Below are 19,920 nucleotides of genomic sequence, written 5' to 3'. Positions count from 1 at the left end.
TAAGATATAAATGAATAAAGAATTCTACTTAAAAATAAAAACAAAATATGACCTTTTTAAAAATTTTTTATTAATTTATTTTTGTCTGTGTTGGGTCTTTGTCGCTGCACACAGGCTTTCTCTAGTGGCGGAGAGGGGGGGCTACTTTTCATTGCAGTGTGCGAGCTTCTCACTGCAGTGGCTTCTCTTGTTGCGGAGCACAGGCTCTAGGCATGCGGGCTTCAGTAGTTGTGGCACACGGGCTCAGTAGTTGTGGCTCACGGGCTCAGTAGTTGTGGTGCACAGGCTTAGTTGCTCCACAGCATGTGGGATCTTCCTGGATCAGGGATCGAACCCATGTCCCCTGCATTGGCAGGAGGATTCTTAACCATTGCACCACCAGGGAAGTCCCCAAAAATGACCATTTTAGTAGAAAAAAATTTTGGAAAAAATGTTTGGCTCTTTGTTATAAAATAAGTACAGGGAAAGTTAATTGTGAGATATTTGCCCCTGTGTCAGATTCAGAGGTCTGTTTCTGCCTTAACATTTAGGATCATTTCATCACTAAAATGGGGTAAAAATTTTACATTAAAAAAAACCCAACATGTTGATCACTATCAAATGTTTAAAGAATATCTCTGTCTATAGCACCCTGTTTCCTTTAGTGAACAAGTACTTTATAGTATGTATATAATACTTTATAGTACTGTTTATATATATATATATAAAGCTGTTTCTTACACGTTTTGACTCTTGGCTGTTTATTGCCTAAAGTAAGTGTTATTTGGAGAACTGCATGGACATAGATTGAAGTGAAATAGCGAAGCAGTTTCAGTAAGAGAACTATTGTAGTAATTGTTTAATGCCACGAGGTGGAATAATTCTTTTAAAAATTGTTAGCCAACCTGTTCACTATTTTTCCTGCTTGACTTCTGATTGTTTCTCCATAGCTTACGTGTGTATCCCTTGATAAGACAGAAAAAGAGAAGAAATTGCCAAAAGTAAGGTTCTAGTGTGACTTAATATTGCTCTTTATAGGTATAATGACTCTGGCTATAAGCATGCAGTGACTCAGGGCTCTTGCGGGAAGACCAACAGGCCCTTCTTAGAAAGGGTCTGTTTGCCTTTTTTTGATGAGGGCATGATCAGCTATTCTCCCTGTCTTTCCCCAAGGAATGATTCATGTATTAACTCTTAAGAGCATCACCACATCAAAAGTAGAAACCAGGGTCTCCAGGACATAGGGCTGAGTTTTCACCAAACAGAAGGGTATGCACAGACTGACTGACTTCCTGCCCTTAAGTCACTATTTATTAATGTGTGTTTAAATGAAATCTAAGAAGATTCAGTTTTGCTGAAATCTGTTCTGTTGGGTATAATTTTAAACAATTTCTAACTTTTTTAAAAGCTCTTTTTATAAATATGTGGTCCATTCCTCCTAAACACTTAAACCAACTTTATGATCAAAATTGCTTAGGTTGGGCTTCCCTGGTGGCGCAGTGGTTGAGAGTCTGCCTGCCAATGCAGGGGACGCGGGTTTGTGCCCCAGTCCTGGAGGATCCCACATGCCGCGGAGCGGCTGGGCCCGTGAGCCATGGCCACTGAGCCTGCGCGTCCGGAGCCTGTGCTCTGCAACGGGAGAGGCCACAACAGTGAGAGGCCCACGTACCGCAAAAAAAAAAAAAAAAAAATTGCTTAGGTTTAGAGAAGAAAAGTGAAATATGTCTTTATTTATGGATTGATTGAATATAATAAAAATGACTTTAAAAATAGGTCCTTATAACCTGAAGCATGAACTATAGAGTTTACACATTTTTTGTTTTGGTTATTTTATGCTTATCGTAACACTTTTACTACGTAATCTCACACATTGCTGTGTTACCTAGGTTGTGCAGGCATTATTATCATTATTTTCAGGCTTTTCATCAAATGAGGAATGTGAGATAGAAGTCTGATTACATCTAGTAAGTTACTCACAGGAACTAAAATCCACATTAACTAATGGCCAAATTACTGCTTTTTTACATACTACACTGCATTTTATAGGGAGGGACCAGGGGCTTAAATTTGTAAACTTGGGACCTTCTTCACAAAAAGAATATAAACACTAGTTAAACTTCTCAGTGCCCATTTGGAATCAACAGTTTTATGCTCTAGCCTTCTAGAATTTTTTCTTGTATACCATAACCTTAGGTAAGTTGTTTTCTGACTGCGATGAGAAAAGCAATGATTAAAAGAATTTGAAGAGTACAATTCCTGTTTGTAAAAGCATTTCTAAACTGCCCTAAAAGTTGGACTTAAAGAAAACAAAGGTTTTGCAAGTCATACACACAACCATCTGTCATCTCCTTTCATTTATTTATCACCCAGATATTACTAATGAATCACATTCCAGACTAACCACTGACTCCTTTTGTTCCTCAGTGAAGGAGTGTGGCAAACAAATGTTTTCCCAGTGAATCAGCAGAGGATTCTTGATTTTATTACCTTTGTCCTAAACTTTCCAGACAAAACTAATTGGGAATTTTGCCTTTGGGATCTCAGTTGACTTCTGTGTGTGGATGATGAATTAGGCTATGAACTGACATTACAGATGTGCAAACAACTCCAGTCTTTAGGAATGTTTTATCAGTTCTGAGGGAGCTGCCTACAGTGGAAGAATGTCTGTCTGTCTGTCTGCTCATCTTCCTTAAAAACCTCATACAGGGACTTCCCTGGCGGTCCAGTGGTTAAGACTCTGCACTTCCAATGCAGGGGACACAGGTTCAATCCCTGGTCAGGGAACTAAGATCCCACATGCTGCTGGGCGCTGCCAAAAAAAACCCTCATGCATACACATACTGCGCTCTTAATGTGACATCATATTCTGCATCTTGGTTGGTAAAAAGGCTTGGCTAAATTAGGCTTATAATTAACTAATATGATCATATTAGGTTTTCACTTTTTAAAAAATGTCTCTGGAAGAAAGGGCCCCCAAATGAACTGAACAATAAAGTTAAAAATCCAGAAAACACTTATCCTTAAATGAAGCAGCAATACATAGACTAGTTTGTCATTTACTGATATGATTTTTTTTCAGGTTTTAAGATGTGACTGTCTCACACCTTTCTTACAAAGATCCTAATTTGTATTTGTGGCACCAGGACTGCTTTCTCAGGGCTTACATAGGTACTACGTTATTATCAGGGCACTACTTAGAATTGCTCTTCTCTACTGGATTAGGATATTTTTGTGTGTTATAATTTCAGGAATGATAATTTTACCTCTAGGATAATTTTTTTTAATTCTAAATTTCTCTTAATTTGAAAGAGCTAGTAGGATATTTACTATTCGTGAATGAATGTAAATTGTAGAAGTGTAACTTTTAAAATTTATCTTAAAAGAATGTCGTAAGTTAAAATACTCTTTCCACAAATACCTATATCTGCTCTTATTAGAAATCCTACCCCCTGATCTAACTGTGGTTTTGCTCTCACCCAGCCATCTTCTTGCCTGGCCAAGCACTACATCTTTTATCCTGGACAAAGCAAAATTATTCCATTATCAAAACTTTGGAAAATATAGTGTAATGCAGCTCATGAGACTAAGATATATGAGGCTTTGAACTGAAGCAAAACCAGATGTTTGATATGTCACAAATAGCTGAACTATCTTGTTAAGTTGACTTCACTTAGCATGAGTATCCTGAAGTACCCACCCACCCCAAAAAAGGACCCTGAAAACCTGTCACTGATGAGAGTGTAACTTTTCATCACAGTCATAAAATTTGACCTTCGTATCATTAAAGGGAACTTCCATTGGCAGTAATTAGGAACTCTCAGGGGGAGTTAGTGAATGTTACTTATGACCTGGTTGGTAACTAGGAAATTCATAGAGCTTCCTGTGCTGGGGAATAACAACCTGGGCTGTACATAGCTGTTTAACTTCCTTTGATTACCACTATATAGATTAAAGGACACTGTCCTTAAATAGAAAAATTAACCTTTGAGGACTATCATTTGCTACTTTTCCTTAAGAAGTACTCCTTGTATTGATCTTTACTTACCTTGCCACATGGCACATTCTTTTCAATGTGCTGAGATTCATTTTATACCACAGTATATGGTCTATCTTGGTGACTGGATTTCGTGTATACTTGAAAAGAATATGTATTTGGCTATTTTTGGGTGTAGTGTTCCATATTGTTCAAGTGTTCTATATCCATACTGGTTTTCAGTCTATTTATTCTATCAACTAAAAAGAGAAGTGTGTTGAAATTTCAACTCTAATTGTGGATTTGTTTATTTCTCTTTTTAGTTCTATTAGTTTTTGCTTTATGTATTTTGACATTCTGTTATTAGGTGCCTGCACATTTAGGATTATTCTGTCTTCCTGAGAATTAGCCCTTTTATCATTATGAAATGTCCTTTTTCATCTCTAGTAATATACCCTCTCCTGAAATCTACTTAATCTGGTATTAATGTAGAATACTCTTTCTTTGTATTATTATGTTTACATGGTTTAACTTTTTTCATCCCTTTACCTTTACTTTTGGATCTGGATATTTAAAATGGGCTTTTTATGGACAGCATGTACTGAGGTCTTGCTCTTTAATGCAGTGTGACACTCTCTGCCTTTTCATTTGTATGTTTGGCCCATTTGCAATTAATGTCGTTGTCAGTATGGTTGGGTTTAAGTCTATCATCAAACTGTTGGTCCCACCTATTTTTTATTCTTTTCCTGCCTTCTTTTGAATTGAACTTTTTTTTTTGGTATATATAATGTAACCAAATTACAGTATTATACTCCATTTTCTCCCTCCCATACTTTATGCTGTTGTTGTCATGTATTTTACTTCTACATATGTCATAGCTTTTGCTTTAAGCAACTAGTTCTTTTTTTAAGAGATTTTAAAATAAGGAAAAAAGGTGTTCTCTGTTTCCAGTGCTCTTCACTCTTTTATGTACATTAAAGTTTCCATCTGGTATCACTTTTCTTCTATCTGAGAACTTCCTTTAACATTTATCTCCTGGAACAAATTCTTTTGGCTTTTGTATGTCTGAAAATGTTATTATTTCATCTTTATTTTTGAAATATATTTTCCCTGAATTCTAGATTCACAGATTTTGTTTTTTCCTTTCAGCACTTTAGAGAAGTAATTCTATTGTCTTTTGGTCTGTTTCTGATGAGAAGTCCTATCTGTATTTCCCTGTAGATGACTCAGTCATAACTTGGAAATATTGTGGGTTTGGTTCTAGACCACTGCAATAAAACGAATATGGTGATATATAGCAAGTCACACGAATTTTTTGGTTTCCCAGTGCATCTAAAAGTTATGTTTACAATATAATGTACTCTATTAAGTGTCTAAAAAAACAATATATGTACCTTAATTTAAAAATAATGCTGTTGGGGGCTTCCCTGGTGGCGCAGTGGTTGAGAGTCCGCCTGCCGATGCAGGGGACACGGGTTCGTGCCCCAGTTCGGGAAGATCCCACATGCTGCGGAGCGGCTGGGCCCGTGAGCCATGGCCGCTGAGCCTGCGCGTCCAGAGCCTGTGCTCCACAACGGGAGAGGCCACAACAGTGAGAGGCCCGCGTACCGCAAAAAAAAAAAAATAATAATGCTGTTGGAAAAATGGTGCCAATAGACTTGCTTGACGCAGGATTGCCAAAACCTTTAATTTGTAAAAATCACAATGTCTGCAAAGTGCATTAAAGTGAGGTATGCCTGTAATGTGTTTTTATCGCCTCGGATTGCTTTTAAGACTTTCTTGATATTGCTGAATTATAGAATTTGATTCTCAGCAATTTGATTATGTGTTTTATTTTCTTTATGTTGATCTTGACTTAGGTTTGTTGAATTTCTTAAATCTATGAGTTGATGGATTGATATTTTTCATCAAATCTTGAAAATACTTGGCCATCCCTTCCCCAATGTGTGTGTGTGCGCACACACACACTTCACCCTCTCTTTCTGGGGTTCCAGTTACATGTATATTAGACTGTTTGGTATTATTCCACAGGTTACTGAGGTTCATTTCTTCCATAGCCTTTACTCTCTGTGTCCTTTAGTTCAAATACTTTCTATTGCCTTGTCTTCAAGTTCTCTAATATTTTCTTCTGTGGCATCTAATCTGTTGATTATCCAATGAATTTTCCTATTCGTATATTATATTTTCAGCTCTGTAAGTTCCATTTGGTTTTTTTTATACTTTATATATATATATATATTTAAACTAGGTTTATTCAGTGGACTGAATCCAATACACCCTCTACATCTGCTGTTCTTTTTTTTTTATTTTAAATTTATTTATTTTATTTTTGGCTGCTTTGGGTCTTCGTTGCTGCGCATGGGCTTTCTCTAGTTGTGACAAGCAGGGGCCACTCTTTCTTGTGGTACACAGGCTTCTCACTGCGGTGGCCTCTCCTGTCGCAGAGCATGAGCTCTAGGCACATGGGCTTCAGTAGTTGTGGCTCACGGGCTCTAGAGTGCACACTCAGCAGTTGTGGCACATGGGCCTAGTTGCTCCGCGGCATGTGAGATCTTCCCGGACCAGGGCTCGAACCTGTGTCCCTTGCATTGGCAGGTGGATTCTTAACCACTGCACCACCAGGGAAGCCCATTTTGTTTTCTTCTTATACTTTATATTTCTTCCCTCATTGTGTTTCTCTTTTCCTTTAAATCAGGGATCAGCAAACCATTTCTGTAAAGGGCCATATAATAAGTGTTTTAGACTTCATAGGCCATAGAGTCTCTGTCAGAGCTACTCAGTTTTGCCATTACAGCACAGAATTAGACAGAGATGATACGTAAATAAATATACATGGCTGCATTCTTTGAAACTTTATTTGTAAAACTGGTGGTGGGCTAAATTTGGCCCCTGGGCTGAAGTTTGGCAATTGTTGCTTTAAATCTTTGAACATATTTATATTCACTGTTTTTAAGTCCTTGTCTGCTAATTCCATAATCTCTGACATTTCTGGGTCTGTTTCTATTGATTAATGTTTCTCCAGGTTATGTGTCCTATTTTCCAAACTGCTTCACATCATATATAGTTATTCCTTATTGGATGCTGGAATGTGGTATTAAGTTGTTGATTGTATGGATTTTGTTACCTTCTTTTACAGAGTGTCAATTTTTTGTTTTGGGGGCAGTACCAGTGGATCAACTTGATCTATTTAAGGCTTTTTTAAAAACCCTATTATGGTCTGTCTAGAGTAGCTTTTACTGTAGGCTCTTTCCAAGGTCTTCCCTGAATGTTGAGTCTCTCCACTCTAGCTAGATGAAGTTCAAGTGTTTCCCAGCCCTGTGTGAAGTCTAGGAATTGTTCAGCTTACAACCCTCTATGGTTCTTTTCTCACTAATTGTACTTTGCCTGGCTTTATGAAATCTCATCATAGCATGCAGTGGAGCTTTGTGTGCCAGAGTCTCAAGGGGACCCCCATGCACACGTGTAGAGTCCTTTCTCTGCATAGCTTTCTCTTCACTAGTATTCTGCGCCACAGATTTCAACCACTTAGCCCCCCTGAACTCAGATTTTCTTCTCAGTGCAGCAAGACCACCATGCTTTGCTTAGGGTCTTTGTCTTTGGACTATGGATTTTACTGCAGACACAGAATGTGTCTACAAGTGGAAAGCCAGAGTCATCACAAGGCTTCCTCATTTGTATCCCTTCTCTCAGCAGTCAGAAGTATTATACTGCCTGTGGTACAGTGTCTGAAAAAAATTGTTCCACGTATTCTGTTTAGTTTTCCAGTTGTTTAGTGTAGGAGTGTACGTCTCTACCAGTTGCTTCATGATATGAGGCAGAAAACCCTCAGCTACAGGCCAGAATCTCTAGCTCATATATATCAATACTTGCATACTCCCATGAGAGCTGGAATGTCCTGCTCAGTACATTGTGTTATTTTTATGTTTTATAGTGGATCTTTCCAGGTAGACTTTGCTGCTTATACTGTAGCTGTTTGTCTTTATCCCTCATCTCTTCATTTAGTATGGTTTAAATGTGATTCTTTCATATTTGATACATTGTAGTAGGAATTGTAGGTTTTAGGAAACAGACTTAAAAGGTAGTTTGAATATGTGTAACTTTTAAAATTCTCTTAATCAAAATGATTGTTTTTTAGTTTTTGTGTTTGGATTTTTCATGTAAACTAATATTTATCTTAGTTAAGTCTGTTATATTTAGGAACCATTAACCTATAATGTTGAAAAGAACTTGTGAGGTTTTCTATCAGTTAACACAGTCTAAACTAAAATGTCAAGGTACAGGTTAAATGGGCTCTTGAGAACGAACAAAGGACAAGAAGCTGAGTTATTCATGTTCATTTTGTCTGGGAACCACCACATCTGCCTCTAAGGCTGAGTAATCATGACCTATTAGTGTGGTTATGGAAAGTATATATCAGTTTCACTGTGTGAACCATCTTTTCTTTAGGGAAAATATTCTCATCAGATTGCTGAAAATTTCCCTTTTTAGAACATTTAAAATTAAAACTATGAATCAGTCTTTTATCTTGTTGGATAACCTGTTTAATCTGTTGGGGTGCATATTTTATTCTTGTTTCTGGAATAGAAATGTAGGTTTTTCCTTCCTATATAATCCCAGAAATCTTATAATTTTAGTGTCTGGGATGGTTCAATTTTTTTTCACCTAGAGTTCATTTCTAGAGGACAGTTGTAGGGATGTCATGGACAGACTCTTCAATTTCTTTTGTTTTGCCTAGTAGTATCACATTTCTCTTTTGTGTTTTCAAACAGTAAATGTGGAAGTTACAGGGGTTTTTAAAAAATATTTATTTTCTTTACTTTTTTTGGCTGTGATGGGTCTTAGTTGTGGCACGCAGGATCTTCATTGAGGCACGCGGGATCTTTTGTTGCAGCATGTGGACTTCTCTCTAGTTGTGGCACACAGGCTCCAGGGCACGTAGGCTCTGTAGTTGTGGCGTGCAGGCTTCAGAGCACATGGGCGCTGTAATTTTGCGGCAGGTGGGCTCTCTCATTGAGGCACACAAGTTCAGTAGTTGTGATGTGTGGGCTTAGTTGCCCCGCAGCATGTGGGATCTTAGTTCCCTGACCAGGGATCGAACCCGTATCCCCTGCATTTGAAGGCGGATTCTTTACCACTGGGCTGCCAGGGAAGTCCCCCCCCACTTTTTTAAATTGCATCTGATGTTAGCTATAAGTAAGTGTACAGTGAGAAATTTTTCACTAATTATTTAGTTACTCTGAATTCTAGAGACTTTAAACTTGGGTTTGTGTGTGTGTGTAGGATCACAAAATAATTCTTTTTTCTTTAACTGAAATCTCTTTTGTGCACATAATATTCAAAGAAACAGTTGTAGATTTCATGGTTAATCACAACTTTTCAATAAAAGTTCCTTTTTGAGAGATTCTATAATCATTTTTTAAACTTATTATCACTATTTATTGATTTCTGTGAATTAAAATTCAAGAAAAAGATAAACAGCCTAAAAATTCACATAAATTTTTTTTTTTTGGTCCAGAAGAAAACCTTATAGTTAATTGAGTCAGTGCTAAGTGTAGGATTTCATTTTTTAGATTTTTATTTGAACACAAAATGCAACTGTATTTAGGGAGAAATGTAGCTTAGATTTATGAATGTCTTTCTTTTTCGTATTAACATGCAACAGAAAAATTTGTTTAATGTCACCTTTTATCTAGATAGCAGTAGGAGTTCTTTCATGTTTTATTTCCATCACTACATCTTATGCACTTTGTCTTTGAGCCACAAATTCTTTCACCATGTGGTTTAAAAAGACTTTCTTATGGGCTTCCCTGGTGGCACAGTGGTTGAGAGTCCTCCTGCCGATGCAGGGGACACGGGTTCGTGCCCCAGTCTGGGAAGATCCCACATGCCGTGGAGCGGCTAGGCCCGTGAGCCATGGCCACTGAGCCTGCGCATCCGGAGCCTGTGCTCCTCAACAGGAGAGGCCACAACAGTGAGAGGCCCGCGTACCGCAAAAAATAAATAAATAAAAAAAAAGGCTTTCTTATATCCAAAGATCACTTACTGTATGTGTATCTATATATACATACATATGTATGTGTGTGTATATAATTTTATTCTACAAATACAGTACTTTTGTTCATAACAGCTAATGGCTAATACTTTTTGAGGGCTTATTATATGCCCAGCACTGTTCTAAGCCTAGTACTTTATATGTGTGTTACAGTAACATGTTAAGAATATCCAACTTCTAAAGCTTACACTTCATGAGAACTTTGGAAATTAGTAATAGATTTTATTGACATCTTGATTATGTTAGGGGTTTTTGAATTTTGGAGCTAGATAAAAACATAGGATGAATCTAATTCTTTTGCCTTGCAGAACAGTAGCTTGAGGTCCAGAAAGGTTAAGTGACTTGTCTGAGCTCGCTTATTTTCTGACACCTAATAGCCTATTAGAACCTAACCTATTTGAAACTCTAAAGGAGCTTGTTTAAAACATACAGGTTGGGGGACTTCCCTGGTGGCACAGTGGTTAAGAATCTGTCTGCCAATGCAGGGGACACGAGTTCGAGCCCTGGTCCGGGAAGATCCCACATGGTGCAAAGCAACTAAGCCCATGTGCCACAACTACTGAGCCTGTGCTCTAGAGCCTGCAAGCCCACGTGCCGCAACTGCTGAAGCCGGCGCGCCTAGAGCCCATGCTCCGCAACAAGACAAGCCACCTCAATGAGAAGCCCGCACTCTGCAACCAAGAGTAGCCCCTGCTCGCTGCTACTAGAGAAAGCCTGCACTCAGCAACAAAGACCCAACGCAACCAAAAATAAAAATAAATAAATTTTTTAAAAAATCAATTAGTTAAAATAAATAAATACATAAAACATACAGGTTGGGAATTCCCTGATGGTCCAGTGGTAAAGAATCTGCCTTAAAATGCAGAGGTGCAGGTTTGATTCCTGGTCGGGGAACTGGGATTCCACATGCCTCAGGGCAACTAAGTCCGCACACCACAACTACTAAAGCTTACATGCCTCAACTAGAGAGCCTGCGTGCCCGCAAACTACAGAGGCCACATGCTCTGGAGCCCGTGTGCCACAACTACAGAGCCCAGGCACCCTGAAAGCCTGTGCGCCACAACTAGAGAGAAGCCTGCGTGCCACAACGAAAGATCCTGAAAGATCCCGCATGCCTCAACGAAGATCCTGCATGCCACAACTAAGACTCGATGCAGCCTAAAATAAAACAAATGATAAATAAATCTTAAAAAAAAAACTGAATCTTAAAAAATAATAAAAATAAAATAAAACATACAGGTTCCCATGTCCACCTATTGAATCAACTTATGCTTAGGGGACCCTGAAATTTATATTTTTAACAAAGTCCATAGTTGATTCTTATGCAGACACCTCGTCATGGCATACATGTTAATTTGGAAACCACTGTGTTTAAACCTTTATCACACATCTAAATGTTAATTCATTTTAATCTATATGATTATTATTAATTTGTAATATTTCTAAATAAAGGTACAAAGTAGCCCAAAAGCTTCCATAGAGAAAATTAATTTAAAAGAAAAACTAACTGATACTGATTCCACAGTTTTATTTTTGTTTTGGGATGTCAGTGGGAAAGATAAGTGATGTAATTACTTCATCAATTTTTTTTTTTGAAGTATAGTTAATTTACAATGTGTTAGTTTCAAGTGTATAGCAAAGTGATTCAGTTATATGTGTGTGTGTGTGTGTGTGTGTGTGTGTGTGTGTGTGTGTATATATATATATAGTTTTTCAGATTCTCTTCCATTTTAGGTCATTGCAAGATACTTAGTAGAGTTTCCTGTGCAATACAGTAGGTCCTTGGTTACCGATTTTATATGTAGTAGTGTGTATCTGCTAATCCCAAACTCCTAATTTCCCACCCCCACCCCCACTGTCCCCTTTGGTAACCGTAAGTTTGTTTTCTATGTCTGCATCAACTGTTTTTTAAGTAAGGACAAAATATAGTATTCTCAAATTATGCCTAAAAGAATAGGGGCACAGGAGGTTTTTATCACAGGGGATGGCATTCTTACAAATGAGATATGTGGATAAATAAAATAAGAATCAAGACAGAAATCATATGGTTTCCAGGGTCTGGTGTTGGGGGAAGGAGATTGACTACAAAAGGACACAAGGGAACTTTCTGCAGTGACGGGACTGTTCTGTACCTTTATCTTGATAGGTTATGGTTATACGACTGAATATAATTGTCAAAGCTTATTGAACTACTGACCTAAAAAAATGGCTCTTACTATATGTAAATTATACCTGAGTAAATTTGAAATTGGTTTTTAAGAAAGCAAACCAAAGAGATTCTGGAAAGGATTATTTTTTCAAATTATCAGTTGCATCTTGAAATATTAGGTAGATTCTTGTTCTTTAAAAGCTAACATTTTTCTATTAATATAGAGTGATTAAGGTACCATTAAAATCGCATGTCTATTAATAATTGCTTTCTCTTTAATATTTCTCATCAGAGATTTCTCATATTTTTTTGTAGGGTCCACATATAGCTTCAGTTACATTAGCTGCTTATGAATGCAATTCAGTTAATTTCCCTGAACCACCCTATCCTGATCAGATTATTTGTCCAGATGAAGAGGGCACTGAAGGAACCATTTCTTTATGGAGCATCATCTCAAAAGTTAGGATTGAGGCCTGCATGTGGGTAAGATGTCCGTTTTCATATTTGTTCAAAATTAACCTCACTGTCTTGATTCTTTGTACCTCATTGAAATTGAAGCCAGACATATACCAAGTCAGTAGATAATTAATTCATAAAGTTACCAGCTACCTAGCTTCCATGTAAAAGAAACCTTTAGAGCTTCTCCTGTTCATGAATAACATTCAGAAGGAAGGCAGGAAACCTTAGGTACCAGGAAGCATTGATACCAAGTAGACAATAGCAGGGAAAAGGAGTATAGATGGTGCAACTATACTACTTTGTAAAGTTTTACTAACGTTTATAAAACTTGATAAACACATAGCAAATGGTTATATATCAGTCCAAATTAGGTAAGTATTATATGTCTCTCTCCTAGATTTAAATACTCTGTGTTTATTCTTAGAAGACTCATTTCATTTTCTGAGTTGTTATAATGCTAAAGTAAGTTCAGACATTTCTTAATAAACTAAGCTTTACTGTATTGGAGGTATCAGACTATATGGTGACCTTACTTTCAGAAGTTCCAATTATTCTTTTTATGGCTTAATATATTTTGGGAAATTTTGGACTACATGATCAATGGTAGATGTATTTTAATCTGCATATCCACACAAAGCATTTTTTATATGCTTAAATTCATTCACATGTATATCATTGAGGAATAGTTCATTTGCTAAAGACTTTCTATTACCATTTGAATTATTTTTTAATTCATCATTTGGAATCACTAAGTTTTATGTTCCCTGTAACTTTTTTTCCCCTAACAGTTTCTTATAAAATGAAAAATGTGGAACACATCACTTAAAACTCTTAATTAAAATGAACGTGAATAGAATGCCCACAGAAGAGGCAGAGTTTTCAAACATATTCAAGCGTTTATGTCGTGTTTTAAAAGAATTAAAAGGGAAATGCCATATATTGAATTTGTTGAATATGAAAGACAGGAAAAATTGTCATATTTCCTGTTACTCTTTTATAAATACTGGAAACAAATTCATTATACTAGTTGCATATGTATTATAAATTTTACCACATTAGTCTTTTTTTTTTTAACATCTTTATTGGAGTATAATTGCTTTACAATGGTGTGTTAGTTTCTGCTTTACAATGGTGTGTTAGTTTCTGCTTTACACATTTGTCTTTTGATGAAAAGCTATTAATAAGATAACTAGATACTCAGAACATGCTAGAAAAGGAGTATGTATATAGCCTTCAATTTTCTGTTGTTCTTTTGTTCTTTCAAAAATGATTTATGTGGCTAGATTAACACTAATGCCAACAAAGAAAATTTTTCATCCCAGCTGGCAGTGATAACTGCTTCTTCCAAAGTGCATATTGTCTGAAGCACTCATTTGGCCTGGCTCCATGCATGCCTCAAATTAGTTAAATTGGCTGGTGTAGTGGCTTACTTCCCCAAATAAATTTTAAGCTCCTCAAAAAATTCAGACTATACCTTAAATTTATTACTCACAGCAATCAGCATTAGGCTTTGCTCATAGTTCAAGAATACCAATAGGGCTTCCCTGGTGACGCAGTGGTTGAGAGTCCGCCCGCCGATGCAGGGGACACGGGTTCGTGCCCCGGTCCAGGAAGATCCCACATGCCGCGGAGCGGCTGGGCCCGTGAGCCATGGCCGCTGAGCCTGCACATCCGGAGCCTGTGCTCCTCAACGGGAGAGGCCACAACAGTGAGAGGCCCGCATACCGGAAAAAAAAAAAGAATACCAATAAATACTGATTGTCTGAATGTTTGTTTGTTCTTCATATTCCCTTCTTTGAAACTGTCTTTTGTTATGTAAAAAAGGTAGCACATATCAAGTTCTGCTTAAATTCGTTCCTTTTGTTTTCACCATTTACAAAGAGTCCTTTCATCAAAGGATGCTGGGAAAACTGAATATCCACATACAAAAGAGAGAGGTTGGATCCTTATCTTACACCATATGTAAAAATTAACTCAAAATTCATCAAAGACCTAAACTTAAGAGTTAAAACTATAAGACACTTAGAAGAAAATATAGAAACAAATCTGCCTGGTGATTTGGCAGTGGTTCTTAAATAAGACATCGAAAGCAGAGGCAACAAAAGAAAAAAATAGATAAATTGAACTTAGCTAAAATAAAACTTCTTGTATATCAAAGGACACACTATCAAGAGAGTTAAAAGACAACCCACAAAAAGGGAGAAAATGTTTAAAAGTCATATGTCAGATAAGGGTTTAATATTCAGTATGTTTAAAGAACTACACAACTCAACAACAAAAAGACAAACAACCCAATTAAAAAATGGGCAAAGGATTTGAATAAACATTTCTCCAAGGAAGACATACAAATGGCCAATAAGTGCACAGAAAGATTCTCAATATCATTAGTCACTGGGGAAATGCAAATCCAAACCAGAAGGAAATACCTCTTCACACAGATTAGGATGGCTATTATTTTTTTAGAAAACGAAAAATAACAAGTGTTGGTGAAGATGTGGAGAAATTGGAACCCTCATAGATTGCTGGTGGGAATGTAAAGTGATTTAGTTGCTGTGGAAAAGAGTTTGGTGGTTTCTCAAAAATGTAAATGTACATTTACTATGTGACCCTCCTCTAATTCCATTCCTACGTAAATACCCAAAAGAACTGAAAACTGGGACTCTAATATGTACAGAAACTTGTAGTTCATTGTTCAGCAACATTATTCACATTATCAGAAAGGTGGAAACAATCCAAGTGTCTCTTAACAGATAAATGGATAAACAAAGAGTATTATATACACATAATAGAATACTGTTCAGCCATAAAAAGGAATGAAGTTCTTATACATGCTGCAATATAGGTGAACCTAGAAAAACATTATGGTAAATGAAATAAGCCAGACATAGAAAGACAGATATTGTATGATTCCACTTATATGAGCTATCTGGACAATTTAGATTCATAGAGACAGAAAGTAGGTTTGAGGTTACTAGGGTTGTGGGAATGAGAAGTTAATGTTTAATGGGTATAGAGTTTCCATTTGGGTGAAGAAAAATATTGAAAATATAATGATGATGGTTGCACAACATTGTGAATACAACTAATGCCACTAAATTTTATATTTAAAAATGGTTAACTGGGATACACTCATAAAAAGTCAATACTGGGACTTCCCTGGTGGTCCAGCAGTTAAGACTCCACTGTGTTCACAATGCAGGGGGCCCGGGTTCGATCCCTGGTCTGGAAACTAGATCCCGCACACCACAACTAAAGACCTGGCGCAGCCAAATAAATAAATAAATGTGAAAAAAAAAAAAAGTCAATACTACTGAAGTTGAGAAATGTTGATTTAGAGTGTATTGGCCTTGATTCTTATATTTTACCCTTTCATAAAATTGATCCCATTTGTGTTCACATCCATATATTTTTTTTTCAGGGGATGTCTTGCTTGATTAAAAACTGTTATGTTATTTAAAATTTTTACCTAATTTGTACTTTACGAAGTAAAATATCTTTACAGACTTCACTATCATTATAAATATAGTAAATCAGTAAAATCATTAAAATACATAGTACCTCCAATTATAAGATAAAGACCAGGGTCTACCTCAGTTTCAACTTGTTCACATAAGTCTTTGGAGCCCATTAAAATGAATTGTTTGGTGTTGCTGATAAGTAGGTTACCTTTTTTTCAGTTTTTATCTTTTTCATCTTTCACAATTTGACTATATCACTAGTGTAAGGCTTCACAAATTTTCTTTTCAGTTATAAATTCCAATAATAGTTATTAAACCTCCAAGCATTGGAGATTCAGAGTGAGCAAAACTTAACAGTCTCTACCCTCATGGAGCTTTACATTCTAGTGAGGGAAATAATTATGCAAAACTGTATATATAAGTATTGTTGAAAAATTATATATATAAATATTTAAACAAATTGAGATAAGTGCTATGAAGGAGAAATTTATTGCATAACACAAAAATGTTTTCCTAGTCTGCGATTCAGGGAAGATTTCCTTGAAATAGCAGTGTTTCAGTGGATATCTAAGGATAATAAGGAGTACAGTGAGGAGGCAGGATGGTGGCAGGGCAGAGGAGAGGAAGCATGTGTGATGACTTTCAGATAGAGAACATCACCTTTTTTTTTTTTTAACTTCTTTATTGGAGTATAATTGCTTTACAATGGTGTGTTAGTTTCTGCTTTATAACAAAGTGAATCAGTTATACATATACATATGTCCCCATACCTCTTCCCTCTTGCATCTCCCTCCCTCCCACCCTCCCTACCCCACCCCTCTACGTGGTCACAAAGCACTGGGCTGATCTCCCTGTGCTATGCAGCTGCTTCCCACTAGCTATCTATTTTACGTTTGGTAGTGTTTATATGTCCATGACACTCTCTCACTTTGTCCCAGCTTCCCCTTCCCCTTCCCCGTATCCTCAAGTCCATTCTCTAGTAGATCTGCATCTTTATTCCCGCCTTGCCCCGAGTTCTTCTGACCTTTTTTTTTTTTTTAGATTCCATATATACGTGTTAGCATACAGTATTTGTTTTTCTCTTTCTGACTTAGTTCACTCTGTATGACAGTCTGTAGGTCCATCCACCTCACTATAAATAACTCAGTTTCTTTCCTTTTTATGGCTGAGTAATATTCCATTGTATGTATGTGCCACATCTTCTTTATCCATTCATCTGTCGATGGGCACTTATGTTGCTTCCATGTCCTAGCTATTGTAAATAGAGCTACAGTGAACATTGTGGTACATGACTCTTTTTGTTGTTGTCCATTTTATTGGCATATAGTTGCTTGTAGCAATCTCTCAGGGTATATGCCCAGTAGTGGGATTGCTGGGTCGTATGGTAGTTCTATTTTTACTTTTTTAAGGAACCTCCATACTGTTCTTCATAGTGACTGTATCAGTTTACATTCCCACCAACAGTGCAAGAGGGTTCCCTTTTCTCCACACCATCTCCAGCAATTATTATTTGTACATTTTTTGATGATGGCCATTCTGACCAGTGTGAGATGATAACTCATCGTAGGTTTTTTTTGTTTGTTTGTTTGTTTGTTTTTGCACTATGCGGGCCTCTCACTGTTGTGGCCTCTCCTGTTGTGGAGCACAGGCTCCAGACACACAGGCTCAGAGGCCATGGCTCACGGGCCTAGCCACTCCGCGGCATGTGGGATCTTCCTGGACCGGGGCATGAACCCGTGTCCCGTGCATCGGCAGGCGGACTCTAAACCACTGCGCCACCAGGGAAGCCCCCTCATTGTAGTTTTGATTTGCATTTCTCTAATGATTAATGATGTTGAGCATTCTTTCATGTGTTTGTTAGCAATCTGTATATCTTCTTTGGAGAAATGTCTATTTAGGTCTTCTGCCCATTTTTGGACTGTGTTGTTTGTTTTTTTTTTGATATTGAGTTGCATGAGCTGCTTGTAAATTTTGGAGATTAATCCTTTGTCAGTTGCTTCATTTGCAAACATTTTCTCCAATTCTGAGGGTTGACTTTTCGTCTTGCTTATGCTTTCTTTTGCTGTGCAAAAGCTTTTAAGTTTCATTAGGTCCCATTTGTTTATTTTTGGTTTTATTTCCATTTCTCTAGGAGGTGGGTCAAAAAGGATCTTGCTGTGATTTATGTCATAGAGTGTTCTGCCTTTGTTTTCCTTAAGAGTTTGATAGTGTCTGGTCTTACATTTAGGTCTTTAATCCATTTTGAGTTTATTTTTGTGTATGGTGTTAGAGAGTGTTCTAATTTCATTCTTTTACATGTAGCTGTCCAGTTTTCCCAGTACCACTTATTGAACAGGCTGTCTTTCCTCCGCTGTATATTCTTGCCTCCTTTATCAAAGATAAGGTGACTGTATGTGCGTGGGTTTATCTCTGGGCTTTCTATCCTGTTCCATTGATCTACATTTCTGTTTCTGTGCCAGTACCATACTGTCTTGATTACGGTAGCTTTGTAGTATAGTCTGAAGTCAGGGAGACTGATTCCTCCAGCTCTGTTTTTCTTTCTCAAGGTGCTTTGGCTCTTCAGGGTCTTTTGTGTTTCCATACAAATTGTGAAATTTTTTGTTCTAGTTCTGTGAAAAATGCCATTGGTAGCTTGATAGGGATTGCATTGAATCTGTAGATTGCTTTGGGTAGTAGAGTCATTTTCACAATGTTGATTCTCCAATCCAAGAACGTGGTATATCTCCATGTATTTATATCATCTTTAATTTCTTTCATCAGCGTCTTATAATTTTCTGCATACAGGTCTTTTGTCTCCTTAGGTAGGTTTATTCCTAGATATTTTATTCTTTTTGTAGCAATGGTAAATGGGAGTGTTTTCTTAATTTCACTTTCAGATTTTTCATCATTAGTGTATAGGAATGCAAGAGATTTCTGTGCATTCATTTTGTATCCTGCTACTTTACCAAATTCATTGATTAGCTCTAGTAGTTTTCTGTAGCATCTTTAGGATTCTCTATGTAGAGTATCATGTCATCTGCAAACAGTGACAGCTTTACTTCTTCTTTTCCGATTTGGATTCCTTTCATTTTTTTTTCTTCTCTGAATGCTGTGGCTAAAACTTCCCAAACTATGTTGAATGATAGTGGTGAGAGCGGGCAACCTTGTCTTGTTCCTGATCTTAGTGGAAATGCTTTCAGTTTTTTACCATTGAGGATGATGTTGGCTGTGGGTTTGTCATATATGGCCTTTATTATGTTGAGGATTGTTCCCTCTATGCCTACTTTTTGGAGGGTTTTTATCATAAATGGGTGTTGAATTTTGTTGAAAGCTTTCTCTGCATCTATTGAGATGATCATATGATTTTTCTCCCTCAATTTGTTGATATGATGTATTACATTGATTGATTTGTGTATATTGAAGAATCCTTGCATTCCTGGAATAAACCCCACTTGATCATAGTGTATGATCCTTTTAATGTGCTGTTGGATTCTGTTTGCTAGTATTTTGTTGAGGATATTTGCATCTGTGTTCATCAGTGATATTGGCCTGTAGTTTTCTTTCTTTGTGATATCTTTGTCTGGTTTTGGTATCAAGGTGATGGTGGCCTCGTAGAATGAGTTTGGGAGTGTTCCTCCGTCTGCTACATTTTGGAAGAGTTTGAGAAGGGTAGGTGTTAGCTCTTCTGTAAATGTTTGATAGAATTCACCTGTGAAGCCATCTGGTCCTAGGCTTTTGTTTGTTGGAAGATTTTTAATCACAGTTTCAATTTCAGTGCTTGTGATTGGTCTGTTCATATTTTCTGTTTCTTCCTGGTTCAGTCTCAGAAGGTTGTGCATTTCTAAGAATTTGTCCGTTTCTTCCAGGTTGT

At 37.1% G+C, this 19,920-nt stretch overlaps 1 protein-coding gene across 2 annotated transcripts in view; it reads left to right on the top strand.

The window, feature by feature from the left end:
- Positions 1 to 19,920, top strand: part of VMP1 (vacuole membrane protein 1) — a 126,975-nt gene that overhangs the window by 44,010 nt on the left and 63,045 nt on the right. For both annotated transcript variants that reach the window (XM_059997114.1, XM_059997115.1), the window contains exon 6: positions 12,469 to 12,636. In XM_059997114.1, coding sequence (XP_059853097.1) covers positions 12,469 to 12,636 — 168 coding nt within the window. The remainder of the gene's footprint in view (positions 1 to 12,468; positions 12,637 to 19,920) is intronic.

Source organism: Delphinus delphis, chromosome 19 (assembly GCF_949987515.2).
Source record: "Delphinus delphis chromosome 19, mDelDel1.2, whole genome shotgun sequence".
NCBI lineage: Eukaryota > Metazoa > Chordata > Mammalia > Artiodactyla > Delphinidae > Delphinus > Delphinus delphis.
This window is presented reverse-complemented; position numbering and strand designations above follow the sequence as displayed.